We start from the raw sequence: 17,029 nt of genomic DNA, 5'->3' as shown, positions 1-17,029 counted from the left end.
ACGAGTGAAGTAACCTATTACAGGTAACGTGTGTTACATAATCAGATAACTTTAGGACGAAAGATTAAAGTAACGCATTACAGGTAACGCATGTTACATAATCAGATTACTTTAGGATGTAACGAGCAAAGTAACACATTACAGGTAACGTGTGTTACATAATCAGATTACTTTAGGATGTAACTAGTAAAGTAACGCATTACAGGTAACGCTTGTTACATAATCAGATTACTTTAGGATGTAACAAGTAAAGTAATGCATTACAGGTAACGTGTGTTACATAATCAGACTACTTTAGGATGTAATAAGTAAAGTAACACATTACAGGTAACGTGTGTTACATAATCAGATTACTTTAGGATGTAACAAGTAAAGTAACGCATTACAGGTAACGTGTGTTACATAATCAGACTACTTTAGGATGTAATAAGTAAAGTAACGCATTACAGGTAACGTGCGTTACGTAATCAGATTACTTTAGGATGTAACGAGTAAAGTAAAGCATTACAGGTAACGTGTGTTACGTAATCAGATTACTTTAGGATGTAAAGAGTAAAGTAACGTATTGCAGGTAACGTGTGTTACGTAATCAGATTACTTTAGGATGTAACAAGTAAAGTAACGTATTGCAGGTAACGTGTGTTACGTAATCAGATTACTTTAGGATGTAACAAGCAAAGTAATGCATTACAGGTAACGTGTGTTACATAATCAGATTACTTTAGGATGTAACGAGTAAAGTAACGTATTGCAGGTAACGTGTTACATAATCAGATTACTTTAGCATGTAACAAGTAAAGTAACGCATTACAGGTAACGTGTGTTACATAATCAGATTACTTTAGGATGTAATAAGTAAAGTAACGCATTACAGGTAACGTGCGTTACGTAATCAGATTACTTTAGGATGTAACGAGTAAAGTAAAGCATTACAGGTAACGTGTGTTACGTAATCAGATTACTTTAGGATGTAACGCATTCTAATAATACAAACACCTTTATTTACAGGCAAAAAAAAAAGCATTACTGCAGATGAAGTATTTTCAAGAACAACAGTCACAGTAATAGTTGTTGCTGAAATATAGCTAGTGATGCATGATGTCCAATTTAGTGGATGGATGATAAATCAGAAATACCTCCCAATCTAAAATCAATACTTGGAAAATGTAACAGTGATATGACTCCTTAGATGGTACTTGATGCTACAAAAAATTTTTTACCTGCAAGAGTCTCCTAGACATTCCATGTTTCCTTGACATTCACATAACCAAGAGACGTTTGTAAGGGCCGGTTCACACAGATCATGTTTTTCTATGCCACTGCCACCACTTTCCCATTGTTTTTCAATGTGGACACATGATAGACAGACGTCTTTAACCGTTTCACTCACGTCTAGCATCTTTTGCTGCATGGCATTATAAATACGCGGCACTCAAGTTATAATAAGTTCAACTTTGAAGGCCTTGTTTTTGTTCCACTGACCTGTGCAGCATGTTTTTTAAAAAAGATAGTACACCCAAAAATGAAAATTCTCACCCTCAAGTTGTTTGAGACCTGTATGCATTTCTGTCTTTCTTATGGGTAACCAAACGGTTTATGGACCCCATTGACTTCAATAGTATGGAAGAAAAAAATACAATGGAAGTAAATGGAGTCCATCACCTGTTTGGTTACTGACATTCTTCAAAATACCTTCTTTTGTGTTCAGCAGAAGAAAGAAATTCAGTTCATACAAGTTTGGAACAACTTGAGGGTGGGTAAAAGATGACAGAATTCCCATTTTTGGGAGAACTATCCCTTTAACAACAAATAGAGATTTTTACAGGCTAATAAATATTTGCAATACTTATTGTTTATGGGTTAAAAGCTCTCTGGTATATGATTTGATTTACATTTTAAACTGGTTGACTTATGTATGGATGTTACATACAAACTTAAGTTCTGCTAAGTTCTGTTTCCCTGGAAAAAAATATTTGGGAAAAAAAAGGACGTTAGCAACACGTTTTAGAATTTTTTTTGTTAGCTGTGAATATTTACTCACACACAAACACTAGTCAAACGCGCTTTCCTCGAGTATGAAAGCTACATTTATTATGTAACGCGCTTGAAAACAGCATATGACGTCACACGCGAAAATGTCACAAGTGTCTTTGATCTTTACGCGCGCTGTGAGATTGACAGGCGGTTGCTAGGGCGGTTGCTAGAGACTCAGATTCTCGGCTGAACTCTGGTGAGTTTTCAGACGGGGGTTATTGCTGTTTTCATGGTTTAAAGTTGGCAGAAATCTGTGAGTTACGGAGGAAATTAAACCGACACAGAGAATGAAAGTTGATCAGGTTTATACCGCTTTGATTCGATCGTTAGAAACTGCATTAATCATTGAACGATGAATAAACGATGTGTCTTCGGTTTCGATTTAGCGTGACATATCTGCAGTTTGATCCTTATAGAACAATATTAATAATGAGTAAATAACATAAAGCTATGAGGTTATTTTCATGACGATTGATTTCTCTTTACTGTAATGCAAAATCAAATGATGCATTAGTACTGTATTTAACCTATTCTGCTGCTGCAAAAAAAGTATTAAAAGGAACATGCAACCTATAATTCTTCCTGTTGATTTTATTTATTTATTTTTTGCGGTGAAATGTGTCTCTTGCATGCTTAAATCTCTATCGCTGATGTTCTCATTAACCCAGATCAGAAAGAATCAATGTCATCTGAACACATGAAGCTGTTGAGAAGACCCCTGCCCCCTATAAAGACAGCACACTACAGCTCTGCGCATGCGCACAGGACTGCAGGTGACTCATACATTTATCATATTACACGCGGCATAATGTGACCTTTCCCGCCAACAGGGAACGGTTTTGGAATGTTCAGAGAAATTCAAAAGTAACAGTTCCATGATGTTTTCAAATTGATAAAATAGAATGTTGTCCATTGTTTACAAAAGTAAAACTTACCTTTTTGTTGAACTATTAATGCTGTGCGTTTTGATTTATTTGTATTATGCATTATTGTTTATGTTATTTATTATGTAACTTTATTAATTTAGCTAGATTTTTAATTAATGAGTCGTGTTTAAAAGCATCCCAGAATGCACCTGATGGGTGAGCAGAGCTATAATATACACTCAAAAATGTATTTAGGTCTAAATTCATAATTTATTTGGATTTCACAGTTTTAATGTTATGCATTTTTGTAAGTCATGCATACATTTATGTAACAGTACTAAATGTGTTGTATGCATTGTAACAAGGTTTATATGTTAATCATCAATTAATTCACTCATACATTTTAACTAACTAAATATTGCTGGTTCCATATTTAACCGTTCATACGTTTTAATTGTATTAATTTAATTGTGAACTGATTTGTGCTGATTCTAAGAAAATTGAATTAGAAAATCTGATTATTTAAATAGATTCAGTTCTTGATAATAAACTATGCTATGATTAAAAAAAAAAAAGTTTGGTTATGTAAAACTGTGTAATTCAAATGAATGGAAATTTTAAATGCCATTTAAACACATAAATCTTACACTTAAATAATACAAATAAGAAGCTCAAATATGAGTTTTCATTTGTATCATGCTTTGATCTCTACATTATTCCATCTCTGTATTTTTTTTAGCAGTGCACTGTTAGTATAACAATATGATTATGATGATGTCATCTCTGTGTTTCTAGGCCATGAACGGAGCGAGTGTGTTTGCAGTCCGCAGACGTATCTTGAGGATTCTGCTCGTGTTGGCCAGATCACATTACCCAGAATCCTGAGCAGTTTCCCCCGTCAGCCTCAGTGCACGCCCGCGGGTCGCCGACCTCATGACCTCTTCTGCCTCAATGACTTCCTGCAGGTGTGCCGGTCGGTGAGTGAGTGTGTGTGTGTGTGTGTGTGTGTGTGTGTGTGAGACCTCTTCTGCCTCTGACTCCTGCAGGTGTGCCGGTCGGTGAGTGTGTGTGTGTGTGTGTGTGTGTGTGTGTGTGTGTGTGTGTGTGTGTGTGTGTGTGAGACCTCTTCTGCCTCTGACTCCTGCAGGTGTGCCGGTCGGTGAGTGTGTGTGTGTGTGTGTGTGTGTGTGTGACCGTGTGACCTCTTCTGCCTCTGACTCCTGCAGGTGTGCCGGTCGGTGAGTGTGTGTGTGTGTGTGTGTGTGTGTGTGTGTGTGTGTGTGTGTGTGACCGTGTGACCTCTTCTGCCTCTGACTCCTGTAGGTGTGCCGGTCGGGTCGCGGGTCTCAGGACGATCTGAGGAAGACGGTTCTGTCCAGCTGTAACTATGAGAAGCTTCTGCGTTTGTTCCTGTCGGAGCTGCACAGAGGCTGGCAGCGGGAAACAGCCAATCAGACGCTGAGCTGCGAGAGTTTGACCCCGCCCACACGCAGGATCCCTCAGAGACAGATCATCTGTGGTAATACACGTGTGTGTGTGTGTGTGTGTGTGTGTAACTACATAACCATATTTTGTACTAATTTGAACCCATAAGTGAGCCACACCTGACATAAACTCCCCAAACCTGTGTGTGTTCAGAGTTAGCAGCAATGGTTCAGTCCGAAGCACGAGCACGAAACTCTTTCAGGAGTAATTCTGCAGTTTGTGGACCAGGATCAGTGGATCAGCTGAGGACTGAACACACACTTCATGAGCCGTACACAGGCAAGAACACACACTTCAGTGTCACATGATCCTTCAGAAATCATTCTGATATGCTGATTTCCTGCTCAAGAAATATTTCTGAACAAGGTTTAGTTCAGTTCAGTTCTCCTCTGTCCACAGCACATGAGGTCGTCCTGAACGCGGTGACCAGCAAACACTTCCAGGGCTCCCGCCGCTCTCGCTCCCCGTTCCGGTGCGCTGGAGACTGTGATGTCATCAGTGTGTCTGAGCTCAGCGTCCTGGACTGCCTCACACGCGGAGGAACCAGCCTCAGCTTTAAGGTGTGAGTGAGTGAGTGAGTGAGTGAGTGTGAGTGAGTTGAGTGAGTGTGTGTGTGTGTGTGGTGTGTGTGAGTGAGTGTGAGTTGAGTGAGTGAGAGTGAGTGAGTGAGAGTGAGTGAGTGTGTGTGTGTGTGTGTGTGTGTGTGTGTGTGTGTGTGAGTGAGTGTGAGTGAGTTGAGTGAGTGTGTGTGTGTGTGTGTGGTGTGTGTGGTGTGTGTGTGTGTGTGTGTGTGTGTGGTGTGTGTGAGTGAGTAGTGAGTGTGTGTGTGTGTGTGTGAGTGAGTGAGAGTGAGAGTGAGAGTGAGTGTGTGAGTGAGTGTGTGAGTGAGTGTGTGAGTGAGTGTGTGAGTGAGTGTGTGAGTGAGTGTGTGAGTGAGTGTGTGTGAGAGTGATTGAGTGTGTGAGTGCATGTGTGAGTGAGTGAGAGTGATTGAGTGTGAGTGTGTGTGTGTGTGTGTGTGTGTGTGTGTGTGTGTGTGTGTGTGAGTGAGTGAGTGTGTGTATGTGTGTGTGAGTGAGTCAGTCTGTGTGAGTGTGTGAGTGAGTGTGTGAGTGATTGAGTGTGTGAGTGCATGTGTGAGAGTGAGAGTGATTGAGTGTGTGTGTGTGTGTGTGTGTGTGTGTGTGAGAGAGTATGTGAGTGAGTGAGTGTGTGTGTGAGTGAGTCAGTCTGTGTGAGTGTGTGAGTGTGTGAGTGAGTGAGTGAGTGTATGTGTGTAAGAGTGAGTGATAGAGAAACAATCATATGTTCTAAGAACATTTTGTTAACGTTCCCAGTAAGTTATGAAAATATTATTTCGGAATGTTCTCTGAACGGAATATTGTAATCTATAGGGAACATTCCATTGGATCATTTTTGCAAACATTATGAGAATGTTGCTTTTGAATTTCTCTGAACGTTCCAAAACAAGTAGTAACATTTAAAAAACGTCCAGCTAAATAATTGCAGACAAAAATGTTCCATGAACGACGTATAAATGTTTTTGTGCAAATGTTTTGAGAATATTATTAAAGACCAGATAACTTTGAAGGAGAGTTTTATTAATGTGACGTTTGTCCATAACCTTGCCAGATCATTCCCGGTTGGATGTGATTTCAGTCATATTTGCTTGGTTTTGACTAAAGTTGAATATGTTCTCATTAGACGTGATGTAATGGTGCCTCTGAAGCTGAAACTAGTTTAGACCAGCTTCAAAACCTGATGATGTAATAAATCTCACTGGCCAACTCCTGGAAAACTATTTTATAACTGAAGCAAATGCTCAGTGCAGAAATCACTTTATGTTCGCTGTCAGTGTGAGACATTAATAGTGTCAAACGCCTCAGTTACATCATTTGAGGTCAGTTACATCATCACTCGCCCCTTCATTCAGGATGATGTCCGACTTGAGTTCCTCTGTCCATGTAAAGACAGATTGTGTTCTCAGTGTCTTCAGTCCTGGTGTGTGGACAACAGATCTTCTGTAGGAGAAGCTTCTGCACCCACACAAAGAGCTTTATGTCTTTAGGAAATGAAACATTCTGATTAAAACAGGAAGAAGAGCATGTGCACTTCCTCTCTTGCCTCATTTATTTTTATGTGCAGTTTAAGGAACTGTTTTTGGTCACATGTGTAACTGTGTTTTTTGAGTGTAATGAGGTCTTGGGTCCATAATAGCTTCAGTTTATGTTTATCAGATGTAGATGAGAAATGAGTATGAATATGTGCACACATTGTTTTCCAAAACTATTAACTTTAAACATTTTATAAGTGTAAATGGAAGCATTATCACTGATTACTCAAAGCATTGATTAATCATTAATACTCATAAATGTAGCTGTTTATTCAACATGGCTGTCAGTAAAAGTAATAATCCACGAGTGGATGTGTATTACTGTGATTTCACCGTGGTAAAGGGTTGTTTTCAGTACCATTTATAGCAATAATGAGATAAAATATTCTCAAAGTCCCCCTGTAGTCAGTAATTGTATCCCTTAAAACTCATCTTTGATCACCAAAATTGCATATTTAAATGTTTTCCTTGAAAAAAAAAACAATTCTTTATGCCGTAAAATGTCTTGAATGTAACTCGACACCCTTGCCTCATTTAGTATACGTGGTTCTATGAATATGCAAATGAGCCCCGCCTCCACTCACTCACTCAGCTCAGAGATCCACTGGTTGACGATCACACGTTGATCTGATTGGTTACAAGGTAGTTTGTGACGTCAGAAACACCAGCGATTTCAAAGCGTGTGTTTGAGACTGTCTTTGGTTCACTGCAGTTTTAAGGAGAAAATACTCAGCAATGCTGTCGACTTATGAATTTACACATGCTGTAACAGACTTTGCTTTGATAAATATTCTAATTAGTTTTTGAACACATTTTTTATATTTCTGTGAGTTTAAATGGGTTTAAGAAATGCATTATCTGTCTTACTAAGGAGGGACTTTTATTTTGACGGGTATTGTAGTCTACGGGAAGGAAAGGGAGAGCACGCAGTTCAAGTTGCTCAGAGTTGTTTCGCAGCTATAACGTTTGCAACTTTGTTAAGCACCCCCCGAAAAGGCATAAGGTTTGTATATTTGTTAACTGTTTGTTGTAATGACTGTTTTGTGTAATTCGCTGTATGTTAATGTTAATGATAGAGCTTTGAACTAGTCGGTAATTCGCGCTTCTTGTACTTTGTTTGTTTAGCTCTTACGGTGATTTTTGGAGTCTTACGGTGATTTATGGAGTGAAAACGGACTCAATAAACTTCATTAACATCAGTAAAGTTTTGGCCATCATTCGGGCGGGGTCCGCTACAGTAAGAGCTTCACCTTCGCTGGTTCACATCCCCGCTGCACGTGCTTGTTCACTGGAGCAACGTGACGATCGTTAACGGATTGCAACACGATGGAATCAGCGTGATGGTCTAAAGAGCTGGAACGCCATAAAAGTGAGTTGACTATGGAAATTGATACTGACGATCCAGAATCTGAAAGCCTGCTGCAGATGGAATCAGAAGGTAAAAAGGAAAAGGATGGAAAAGAAGCAGTTAAATGTAAAGATAAAAATGCATCTGAACTTCAGTGTCATGTACAAGACAGTGCAGAACTCCCTCGACGTTCAGAACGTCCACATATTCTTACTGAGAGAATGCTTGCTTACCAGAAAGATGAGTGCTGTAAGAAAGAAAGAAGGTTAATGGCTTTGTATGATCAATGGAAATTAGATGCTCGTAAAGCAAGACATGAATTAAAATCAGACATCTCTGATAAGCAGCTTGCTGACATTGCTGACTCTCTTGATGATAAAAAGAACTGTATCATAAAAATCTTCAGTGAAATAAGGGAACATATCACACCTGCTGCTGATTTAAGACGTAAAATTGATGCATGTGAAGCCGTGACCAATGACATCGTCAAAATTGTGCTGGAAAGGTTGACAACAGTAGATGGTGAGTTTGATGCAGAACAGGAAAAGGGCCGTCTACATGAACTTATAGCTCATAGTTATGCTCGTTCCATATATGGTTCCAGTGCTTCACAAACAGTCAGCAACCATTCTAGATCTTCTTGTACATCAAGCAAGCGAGCAGATGCGGCGGCAGAGCTGGCTGCAAAAGAGGCCGAATACAAGATAATGCAAAAGGAAAGACAACAAAAGGAAAAAATAAGAACTCTAGAAGAGCAGCTCAGACAAGAGCTAGAAACACAAAGGTTTGAATTAGAACAGCTGCAGATAGAAAAGGATTTAGAGGTTGCTCGGGCCAGAGTAAAATCATATGATGAAGGAATAAAACAAGAGACAAAGAGTCAGTCTATACAGAATGAACGTGAAAGTCGGAAAAACAAAATCTTCCCAACGACACAGCAGCAATACAATGTTGTCCAGCCAACATCTCTTAGTGAAGTGTCTCATCTTGCTCAGGCAGTTCAGGACAGCATAGCCATCAACAGGTTACCCATACCCGAGCCTTCAGTGTTCAGTGGAGACCCAATTGAGTTTGTGGACTGGAAAGCCTCATTTGTGTCACTTATAGATAGAAAAGGCATCTCTGCAGCTGATAAACTCTATTATCTGAAAAAGTATGTCAGTGGCTCAGCACACAAATATCTTGAAGGCACCTTTTATCGTAATGATGAAGAAGCGTACAAAGATGCTTGGAACAAGCTTAACCAAAGATACGGGCAGCCATTTGTCATTCAAAGAGCATTCCGTGAAAAGCTGTCAAAGTGGCCTAGAATACCATCCAAAGATGCAGAAGGCCTGAGAACATTTTCAGACTTCTTAAATGCCTGCCTGCAAGCCATACCTCATGTTAAAGGCCTGGAAATATTAAACGACTGTGAAGAGAATCAAAAGCTGGTACAGAAACTTCCTGACTGGGCAGCCTCCAGGTGGAACCGCCAAGTCACAACATCACTTATGGACGGCAAAGAATTTCCAAGCTTTCAAGACTTTGTAAAATTCATGTCAACTGAAGCAGAAATAGTGTGTAATCCTATCACTTCTCTACATGCTCTTCATTCACGTGAGTCACCTCATGAGAGAAGAATCTCAAATGAAACCAAAAGAAACAAGGCAATTGTCTTCAAAACACAAACAACAGTAAACCGTGATAAACAGACAATGGCTAAAGGACAGTTAAAAACACCATGCATGTTGTGTCAAGTTGACAGCCATCAACTCTGTAAGTGCCCAGAATTCATGGTAAAGTCTCTGAAAGACAGAAGGTCCTATGTCAAAGACAACAAACTCTGTTTTGGGTGTATGAAAACAGGTCACTGTGCTAAGGATTGTGGGTGTCGCCACACATGTGATGTATGCAAACTGCGACATCCCACATGTCTTCATGATTACAACTATGAGAATAACAGAAACAGAAAGCAACCAACTGTAAGCAATGAGCGTGCACGTGAGAGTGAGATTACAGATGCCATGTCGCTTAATATCACAAGAGAAGGTCGTTCAGTCATTACATCCATGATTGTACCTGTATGGGTGTCGTCCATCAAAAATCCATCCAATGAACAGCTTGTCTATGCTTTGTTAGACACTCAGAGTGACACCACTTTCATTGATGAAGAAGTGAGTAATGCACTGCAAGTGGATACTCAGCCAATAAAACTCAAACTTACCACCATGATGGGAGACAGTATGATAATTAAAAGTAAAAGAGTGTCTGAGCTTCGTGTGAGAGGGTACAATTCATCAGTACATATCAATCTGCCTCCAGTATATACCAAGGAGTGTATTCCTGTCAATCGTGATCACATACCAACGCAGGAAACGGCAAAGAACTGGAGTCACTTGAAGGTAATCACAGACGAAATGTCACCTCTTCTCAGCTGTGAAGTAGGTTTACTTATTGGCTACAACTGCCACAGAGTGCTAGCTCCCAGGCAAGTCATATTAGGTAAAGATGATGAACCTTATGCTATTCTAACTGACTTAGGATGGAGTGTTGTGGGCTGCTCCACACCAGGTATCAACGGATCAACATCAGTCAGTCTTTGTCACAGAATAGCCACAAAGGAGATTCCAGCTTTGACACCTATGGATGCCATCCGTGTACTCGAGTCGGACTTTAAGGATGTCACAGCAGATGAAAGGACAATTTCTCAGGATGATATTGTGTTCCTAGACAAACTCAAAGAAGGTATAAAGAAAAATGCTCAAGGACATTATGAAATGCCTCTTCCGTTCAAACAACGGCCATACTTACCTGATAACAGAGAGCTTGCCAAGGTCAGACTCAATCATTTGAACAAGAAATTCTGTAGAAACGAGAAATATAAGACAGACTACATTACTTACATGAATGACATCATTGAGAGAGGTGATGTAGAATCAGTGAATGATGATGGAACTGATGGTGAAAAGTGGTACATACCTCATCATGGCATCTACCATCCAAAAAAGCCAGACAAGCTACGTGTCGTTTTTGATTGTTCCGCAAAATTCAAAGGCACAAGTCTCAATGAACATTTGTTACCAGGACCAGACATGATAAACAATCTCACCGGAGTACTTGTTAGGTTCAGAAGGCATCCTATAGCTATAATATGTGACATCGAAAAAATGTTTCACCAGTTTCATGTCCAGGAAAATGACAGAGATTACCTGCGCTTCTTATGGTGGAAAAACGGAGACACAAATTCATTGCTTCAAGATTACCGGATGAAAGTGCATCTTTTCGGTGCGGTTTCTTCGCCTGGTTGCGCAAACTATGGACTAAGATATCTAGCCAGTGAGCATAGTCAATCACACTCATTAGCCGCTCAGTTCATCTTAAGAGACTTCTATGTTGATGATGGAGTCACAAGTGTAGAGACGGTGGAAAAGGCCATTCAGCTGGCAAAGGAAGCACGGGAGTTGTGCATAAAGGGAGGTCTTCGACTTCACAAGTTTGTGTCAAATGACAACACTGTTCTGCAGAGCATACCAGCATCAGAACGTGCTGTAAACTTTGAAACAAAGGATCTTACCTTCAATGACATGCCACTTGAAAGAGCGCTGGGAATTCATTGGAACATACAGAGTGATAGCTTCCAATTCCATATCCCACTAAAAGGTCAACCTACAACACGTCGTGGCATATTGTCAACGGTTGCCTCCATATATGATCCTTTGGGCTTTGTAGCTCCCTATGTTCTCAATGGTAAGAGGATCCTACAAGAAATGTGTCGCCAGGGTACAGGCTGGGATGATCCACTTTCCCTGGCTCTTAGCCCATGGTGGGAGAAATGGCAGAATGACTTTGTCAATCTGGAAAAGGTGGACATACCACGATGCTATGTGCCTGCTGATTTCGGCAAAATTGTAAAAACGGAAATACATCATTTCTCTGATGCAAGTACCTGTGGTTATGGTCAGTGTTCTTATCTGAGAGTAATCAATGAGAAGGATGAGATTCATTGCACTTTCCTCATTGGCAAAGCCCGGGTTACTCCTGTTAAGATTACTACAATTCCAAGGTTAGAGTTGACGGCAGCAGTGGTATCAGTCAAAATGAGCAATATGCTCAGAGAAGAGCTTGACCTCACCAATGTCAATGAATTCTTTTGGACTGACTCAAAGGTGGTCTTGGGTTACATCAATAACGACGCCCGTCGTTTTCATACGTTTGTATCCAACAGAGTCCAAAAAATACGCCAAAGCACAGCACCCAAACAATGGCTGTACGTCCCAACGGATGATAACCCAGCAGACAATGCTTCAAGAGGAAGAACAATAAATGAATTGCTCTCATCCAACTGGTTCTCGGGTCCTTCATTCCTGTGGAAGAAAGAAATAGAGACCTCAAATGTTGTACCGGAGCTTCCAGTAGGAGATCCAGAAGTTAAAAAGTTTGAGACGTTTCAAACAGAAACCACAGAAAGTAAAGATCTTGTAGACCATTTGTCAAAGTTCTCATCTTGGTCTAATGCTGTCAAAGCCATTGCACGCCTTGTGAGACGGATTAAGAAGGATAAAACTAATTCGCCAGCTTCTGTAGGTGAACAGGAACGTGCAAAAGGCTTGATTTTAATAGGAGTTCAAAAACAAGTATATCAGAAAGAAATGGATGTCCTGAGTCAAGGAAAACAGCTTCCAGGTTATAATAAATTTCATCACCTGGACGCCTTCATAGATACAGATGGTATGATCAAGGTGGGAGGAAGACTTAGCCACTCATCATGCACTCACTCGTTCAAGCACCCACTGATCCTTCCTAAAGATCATCATGTAACAAAGTTGATTATTGCACACTATCATGAAAGTGTAAAGCATCAAGGAAAGGGTTTCACAATTAATGCAATCAGATCTTCCGGCTATTGGATACCTGGAATAAACAGAGCTGTCACATCTTACATTCGCAACTGTGTACTTTGTAGAAGGTTGAGAAAACCTGTGGAGGGCCAGCGGATGAGTGATCTTCCCACAGAACGTGTAGAGCCTTCCCCACCGTTTGTGTATTGTGGTATGGATTGCTTTGGTCCATTCATGACTAAAGAAGGAAGAAAACAGCACAAAAGGTATGGTCTGCTTCTAACTTGCTTTTGTTCAAGAGCCATTCATATAGAAATGTTAGAAGATATGTCCACAGATGCTTTCATCAACAGTTTACGATGCTTTATTGCAATTCGAGGCACAGTACGGCAGATCAGATGTGACCAAGGTACCAATTTCGTTGGTGCAAAAAACGAACTGAACTCGGCATTACAGCAACTTGACCCAGAAAGGCTCACTGCTTTCCTTGCAGATAAACAGTGTGATTTTGTAATGAATCCCCCTCATTCCAGTCATGCAGGTGGTGTATGGGAGCGTCAAATCAAAACTGTACGGAGTGTTCTTAATGCTACAGTTTCCCTCTCATCAGGCAGGCTCAACGATGCTTCACTGCGCACTTTATTTTATGAAGCCATGGCAATAGTCAACAGTCGCCCACTTACAGTGGATAACCTGAACGACCCCAAGAGCTTAGAACCGCTCACACCTAACCATCTGATTACCATGAAAGCCACCACAGTCCTACCACCACCAGGAAAGTTCATAAGAGAAGACATTTATGGGAGAAAGAGATGGAGACGGGTGCAGTACCTTACTGAACAGTTTTGGAGTAGATGGAAAAAAGAGTATCTCCACAACATTACGGCTAGACAATGCTGGCATGCTCCAAAAAGGAATTTTCAGATTGGTGATGTGGTCATGGATACAGATGAGAACCTTCCAAGAAATGAGTGGAGACTAGGACGGATCGTAGACACTGTAACTAGCCAAGATGGACTAGTAAGGAAGGTCACTATAGCACTTGGTGACAAAAAACTAAACAAGAAAGGAGAACGGTTAAACAAGGTCTCAGTCGTAGAGAGACCAGCTCAGAAGTTGGTCTTATTATTGGAAGCGGAGTGAACAAATCTTCAAAAGGACTTTGCTTTACACATATACACACAAAATGGTTATTATAAGTGAAAATTACTTATGTTTGAAAATTATGCATGTTGAAATAACATTTATAATTTGGTGGGAGTGTAACAGACTTTGCTTTGATAAATATTCTAATTAGTTTTTGAACACATTTTTTATATTTCTGTGAGTTTAAATGGGTTTAAGAAATGCATTATCTGTCTTACTAAGGAGGGACTTTTATTTTGACGGGTATTGTAGTCTACGGGAAGGAAAGGGAGAGCACGCAGTTCAAGTTGCTCAGAGTTGTTTCGCAGCTATAACGTTTGCAACTTTGTTAAGCACCCCCCGAAAAGGCATAAGGTTTGTATATTTGTTAACTGTTTGTTGTAATGACTGTTTTGTGTAATTCGCTGTATGTTAATGTTAATGATAGAGCTTTGAACTAGTCGGTAATTCGCGCTTCTTGTACTTTGTTTGTTTAGCTCTTACGGTGATTTTTGGAGTCTTACGGTGATTTATGGAGTGAAAACGGACTCAATAAACTTCATTAACATCAGTAAAGTTTTGGCCATCATTCGGGCGGGGTCCGCTACACATGCTTTGTCTTAAAGCATATTAAAAACACCACATAGACGTATAAACAGGCACGGATTTAGAAAGCAGAGGCCCCTGGGCAAAAAAATCTTGGAGGCCCCCCTCCCCCTCGTAGGCTCGTGGCCCAAACTAACATAGCATCCTAATTTTTAGAAACAGTAAAAGGAAGCTGTGGGTTCTTCTTTAGTTTAAAACAAAACCACTTTCTTCAACTCCATTTCTTGTGATGTTAACTGTGACAGCAAAGGAGATCTACAAATATCTATAAAACAAAAGACAAAACTATCACAGAACAAAATCAGAAAAAAAGTTTGTGTGTTTTAACGTGTGTGTGTGTTTTTGGGTAGTGTGTTTTCTTTAATATCAAGAAAATATGATCATATAACACCGATTATCATCACTGCATTGGCTACCTATAAAGTTCCGTATTAATTACAAGGTATTGCTACTGACTTATAAAGCCCTAAACGGCTTAGCTCCAGTCTATTTAACGGATCTTCTATCGCCCTATAATCCATCGCACTCTTTAAGATCACTAAATTCAAGGCTTTTGGTCATACCTAGGATATCCAGAACCACCAAAGGAGGGAGAGCATTCTCACATTTGGCTCCAAAACTCTGGAATAGTCTTCCTGATACTGTTCGTTGCTCAGACTCGCTCTCCCAGTTTAAAACTAGATTAAAGTCGCATCTCTTCAGCCAGGCATTCATATAATCCTACAGTTCAAACTACAATCCGGCCTCTAGCTCATAAATGCCAGAGGAGAACTGGCCCCCGACTGAGCCTGGGTTCTCCCAAGGTTTTTTTTCTCCATTAGGTCACCTGATGGACTTTTAGGTTTTTCGGTTCCTTGCCACTGTTGCCTTTGGCTTGCTCAGTTGGGGATATTTTGGGGATATTTAATTTTATTTTAATTTTATCAATCAATAAATTCCTCTTGAAACAAACTTTGTTGTATTATTTTAATACAATCTGTATTGTGAAAAGCGCTATACAAATAAACTTGACTTGACTTGACGTGTGTGTGTGTGTTTGGGTAGTGTGTGTGTGTATGCATGTATCCACACATGCACAGGTCCAAGGGCTCGATGTTTGCCTGTGCATGACAGTGTATGTACATATATATGTGTTCATGAACATAATGAACATGCTCCTGAAAACAAAATTTTTCTCTTATTTTCAATCTCTCCCATTCACTTTCAATGGCCGTCAATTTTTGCCCGAAATGAGATGCCTACTCTCAGATAGATGAGGCCTACGATTAATCAGACGCAAATAGAAATATAAAACCAGTCCTAATTGAAAGAAAACAAGTTGACAAAAAGATTGAATCCAATATCGGGTGATGATATAGCATAACAAGTGATTTATAAGCACATCTTTATAGGCCGGTCATTTTTGACCGGGAACATCAAAAGTGTTATAGGGTTTTGAACACAACCTGAGGGTTAAAAAAAACAGGGCGAGGGGGTCTGAATAACTTTTCAAGATTAAAGTCGAAATATTTCGAGAACAAAGTCGAAACAGTACGAGAATACAGTCTTCCTTAGAGCATGTGTGCTTGCCGTTGTTTCACATTGCTGCACAGGCATTCATAACGGTGTGCGTCCACTGGCGCAGAGCGAGTGTTTCCAATTCATTACTCATTGCGTGTGTTTGTGTAAAGAAATGCGCTTGTGAAGTCGAACTGTGTCAGACATGGATCTACACAAAATAGTAGCTTTTTACTTTTATCTGGGCTTTCAAGAAAAGGAAATTCTACACAGGTGCCAATGTTCCAACATGGCATTAGGCTACCATTATAGGACGTTATAAAATATACTTCGCCGGAATAGACTTTAGCCTATACAGGCGCAAACACTTTTCAGACTGGATGGAGATATCCAGCTTTATGAATGAATGAGGCATTTATATAGTGCTATATGTCTACTGTAGGCCTACACTCAAAGTGCTTTACAATCATATCAGGGAATCTCTCCTCAACCCCCACCAGTGGTTATTATATCTGAGGAAATATCACGGGATCCGGCCAAATGATTGAATACAGAATGATGCTCTTAAAATGTATCCAGAACGTATTTACGGTGAAGAGGGAGACAGAAAGGTTACTGTTAACTGTTCTCGACCCAGATGGTGTTGCCTATAGAGACAGAGCGTATTTAGGCCACGCCCACACCCAGGGGGAAAACAAACCAACTGTCTCCATTGACTTTGCATTGCGAGAGGCTGCCTCCTTGTCATTTCTTGCTTCTAACAAAAGACAGAAAAATGCCTAAAAGCTGCTGTGTGACAAGGTGTACAGAAAAGAAGCTAAAAAACCCAGAAATAAGTTTTTATTAGCTCTCGACCCCAAAAAACGAGTGTTTAGGACATAAAAGTGGATACAGGCAGTTGAGACAGAGCGTCACGTGTCTCATTACTATGAGAACTAACGTACACCCGCTGGAGGAGACCGTAATCGGCAACACAGAATAGTTTATCTTACAGAAATATAATATATAAAACTGACATTTGTATATTTGGCTCACCAGTGACCAAATGTTTAACTTACTGCACACGTGGTGTATTTTTAGTGCATACTGAGTGTCAGGATCCCACAATTTACCCATTCGTTCCAGCCTGTATCCA

General features: G+C 40.2%; 3 protein-coding genes across 5 annotated transcripts in view; all 3 read left to right on the top strand.

Moving 5' to 3' along the window:
• The first annotated feature begins 2,149 nt into the window (after positions 1 to 2,149).
• lrrc63 (leucine rich repeat containing 63) overlaps positions 2,150 to 17,029 on the top strand; it is a 27,054-nt gene continuing 12,174 nt past the window's right edge. For both annotated transcript variants that reach the window (XM_082174741.1, XM_082174740.1), the window contains exons 1-6: positions 2,150 to 2,230; positions 2,703 to 2,807; positions 3,696 to 3,865; positions 4,224 to 4,419; positions 4,539 to 4,664; positions 4,785 to 4,945. In XM_082174741.1, coding sequence (XP_082030867.1) covers positions 2,717 to 2,807; positions 3,696 to 3,865; positions 4,224 to 4,419; positions 4,539 to 4,664; positions 4,785 to 4,945 — 744 coding nt within the window. In that variant the 5' untranslated portion in view covers positions 2,150 to 2,230; positions 2,703 to 2,716. The remainder of the gene's footprint in view (positions 2,231 to 2,702; positions 2,808 to 3,695; positions 3,866 to 4,223; positions 4,420 to 4,538; positions 4,665 to 4,784; positions 4,946 to 17,029) is intronic.
• Positions 7,269 to 9,821, top strand: LOC309502585 (uncharacterized protein; the record flags this gene model as incomplete). Its single annotated transcript, XM_082174987.1, has 3 exons — positions 7,269 to 7,501; positions 7,624 to 9,735; positions 9,798 to 9,821. The coding sequence occupies exons 2-3, from the start codon at positions 7,879 to 7,881 to the stop codon at positions 9,819 to 9,821; spliced, it is 1,881 nt and encodes a 626-aa protein (XP_082031113.1). The 5' UTR covers positions 7,269 to 7,501; positions 7,624 to 7,878.
• LOC309502298 (uncharacterized protein) lies at positions 9,725 to 15,203 on the top strand. Of its 2 annotated transcripts, none has more exons than XM_082174625.1 (2): positions 9,725 to 12,932; positions 14,289 to 15,203. In XM_082174625.1, exons 1-2 carry the CDS (start codon positions 9,853 to 9,855, stop codon positions 14,413 to 14,415), a joined length of 3,207 nt encoding a protein of 1,068 aa, XP_082030751.1. In that variant the 5' UTR covers positions 9,725 to 9,852; the 3' UTR covers positions 14,416 to 15,203. The 2 variants fall into 2 exon arrangements, 1 of the variants encoding a protein (XP_082030751.1); XR_014207225.1 differs by having other exon boundaries at positions 12,799 to 14,166; positions 14,289 to 14,396.

The sequence above is a fragment of the Leuciscus leuciscus genome (genome assembly GCF_965113295.1).
Source record: "Leuciscus leuciscus genome assembly, chromosome: 7".
Classification (NCBI taxonomy): Eukaryota; Metazoa; Chordata; class Actinopteri; order Cypriniformes; family Leuciscidae; genus Leuciscus; species Leuciscus leuciscus.
This window is presented reverse-complemented; position numbering and strand designations above follow the sequence as displayed.